The sequence below is a fragment of the Mus pahari genome, chromosome 13 (genome assembly GCF_900095145.1).
Source record: "Mus pahari chromosome 13, PAHARI_EIJ_v1.1, whole genome shotgun sequence".
In the NCBI taxonomy this organism is placed as follows: domain Eukaryota; kingdom Metazoa; phylum Chordata; class Mammalia; order Rodentia; family Muridae; genus Mus; species Mus pahari.
Genome location: NC_034602.1, coordinates 22,286,039 through 22,288,538, shown reverse-complemented (window position 1 = coordinate 22,288,538; position 2,500 = coordinate 22,286,039). Strand labels below are relative to the sequence as shown.

The 2,500-nt window shown below is 51.0% G+C and overlaps 1 protein-coding gene across 1 annotated transcript in view; it reads left to right on the top strand.

Annotated features, from left to right (window-relative positions):
- The window catches only part of Adcy1 (adenylate cyclase 1), a 115,245-nt gene that overhangs the window by 43,657 nt on the left and 69,088 nt on the right, over nt 1-2,500 (top strand). Inside the window, exon 4 of the mRNA XM_021210804.2 lies at nt 1,655-1,766. Coding sequence (XP_021066463.1) covers nt 1,655-1,766 — 112 coding nt within the window. The remainder of the gene's footprint in view (nt 1-1,654; nt 1,767-2,500) is intronic.

Below are 2,500 nucleotides of genomic sequence, written 5' to 3'. Positions count from 1 at the left end.
GGGGCAACAGCACTGAGTCCTCCAATGGAACTTTGTCCCCTCAGTGTCTCCTTATTACCCCATCCTCTTGTCAGGCAAAGCTGGCCCAACCATAGCGGGCAGTAACATTCTTCACCCATCTCCCTGTCTGTCTTCACCACACTTAAATGAAACACCTTAGCATACTTCAAATGTCCCCTTCCCCTGTCAGAAAGAATCCTGAGGGCAGAGATGATTATTGGAATCTTCCATGTATGGACCAGTCCAAGCTTCTGCCCAGCCCAGCTGGCCCTCCATGAGCAACCTGCAAGTTTATAAATAGCACTTAAATTACCGGGAATGGATGGCCCCAAGGAAATGGTGTTTTCTGGGCCCAACAGGGCTGGTGAACATCTGAACGCACAGAGATTGTGACGACACAAGACCTGCCCACGTTCAAAGCAGACAAAATCCCAGCCCCGGGGAGCGAAGTGGACACAAAGCCCAAGGATTCGGGGAGACAGATACATCACTTTTCTTCAGTGGAGTGTCTAGACTCACGCTCAGAAGTAGTTGGCCAACACCAAATGGGTTCCATGTTTGTGTGTGTGTACTTTAAAAACGTGTGAGGGGGAAAGAACACAAAGTTAGGTACATGGGCTGGGGGAGGAGCTTAGCGAGGGAAAGTGTTATTAAACCATATGAGAAATTTAAAAGCAAAAATAATAAAAATTACTGTGCATGACTGTAAACATGTGAAGTGTCATGTCCATGTCACAGGTGGGAAATGGGCACCAGGAAGGCCTGACAGCCCCCTTGCTGTAGCTCATGCAATAGGACTGCCCTGCTTCCCTCCAGTGTCACCCAGCTTGGCTTATCTCTAGTGGCACCCTCTCTTGTCTGCAAGAACTCTCATTTCTTTTTATTTGACATCTGTAGCTCTAACAGAGGGGTCCTGGGGCATGGTGTCTGGTTTCTGGAAGTCCTGGAGTCGCAGGAAAGCTCTGAATATTTGACAAGCATATTTTAAGACAGACCTCAGGGCTAAAGAATGTTTAAAGCCAAAATCTAGATGATTTTTCACCTCTCGGATATTTGCAGAACATATTTTTTGAAAGAGGAAACAATAGGAACTATTGCTTTAGAGTCTTATCATCTGTAGAGAACTGCGCATGTTCAAGACTGACCTCAGTTCTGCACTAAATAGACATCAGGAGTACTAGGGGGCCATCATGGGGGGAATATGGACCCTCTACACTGTGACTTAGACCTTTGGCTCAGGCACTCTGATGGTCACTTGCATCCGGGTAGCAGAAGGAGAAGAAAACGGTTGGTGGGGAGGGACATATTCTTAAAAGCTGGTCACTCTACTTCCTGCTCCTGGCCCCAGTGTAGATGCAGTTATGTGAGCACCCTGGGGAGGTCTCCTGGGCAGCCAGCAGGCACTTCCTATGTGGGTGACAGGTTAGCATGGGGGACAGGAAGCTCCAACAGCCCAGCAGCTAGCTAATCCAAGAGGTGTGCCTTGCAGCTCTTCTAAGCCTGGGTCTTCTTGCCTGTAAGAGAAGGAGGAGGTTGTGCGGTGTGCATTGGGGAGTCAGTGGGGTGGGTGTAGATGGGAAAGGTTATGCAACTCTTAGGCCATGATTTTCTAAGCGACCAAGAAGAGGTGACCTGCATCCCCTTCCTCTTGCAGCATCCTGTTTGCAGACATCGTGGGTTTCACAGGTCTGGCGTCCCAGTGCACGGCCCAGGAGCTGGTGAAACTGCTCAATGAACTCTTTGGCAAGTTCGATGAGTTAGCCACGGTAAGCACTGTTTGCTTCTGTTCTGGTAGGCAAGGCGGCTTCTGGAGTGGTGCTCTACCAAGCCGGCCTCTGCGTCTGCAGCATAGGAGCCTCACCGGTCCACCTTAGGCCCGAGCCCTGCATCCGCACCTCACAGGCTCTGCTGGCACCTTCCAAGGCATCCAGATAGAACCATGGCCTACCCGGTGCACTCAGCTCTGGCCGGCTGGCGCTGCTCTTAGGGCAACCACAGCTTTCTCGCTTCCTAAAGCAGCCTTGACTGTGCCTCTGCTGGAGCTGGCCTTGCTCTGGCCTTGCCACCCTTCTGGGCTGGAAAATGCCTGCTGCTTCTTCCCCAGCCCCTGCTGAAGCTCCTGCCTGCTAACTCCTCCTGCCCCTGCCCCTGTTGACTCTAGGAATGTTGGGAATGCTGGATTCTTAACATTTGGCACATGTGGCAGTTAAGACCCTGTCTTAGTCAGGGTTTCTATTCCTGCACAAACATCATGAGACAAGAAGCAAGTTGGGGAGGAAAGGGTTTATTCAGCTTACGTTTCCACATTGCTGTTCATCACTGAAAGAAGTCAGGACTGGAACTCAAGCAGGTCAGGGAGCAGGAGCTGATACAGAGGCCATGGAGGGATGTTCTTTACTGGCTTCCTTCCCCTGGCTTGCTCAGCCTGCTCTCTTATAGAACCCAAGACTACCAGCCCAGAGATGGCACCACCCACAAGGGGACCTCCCCCACTTGATTA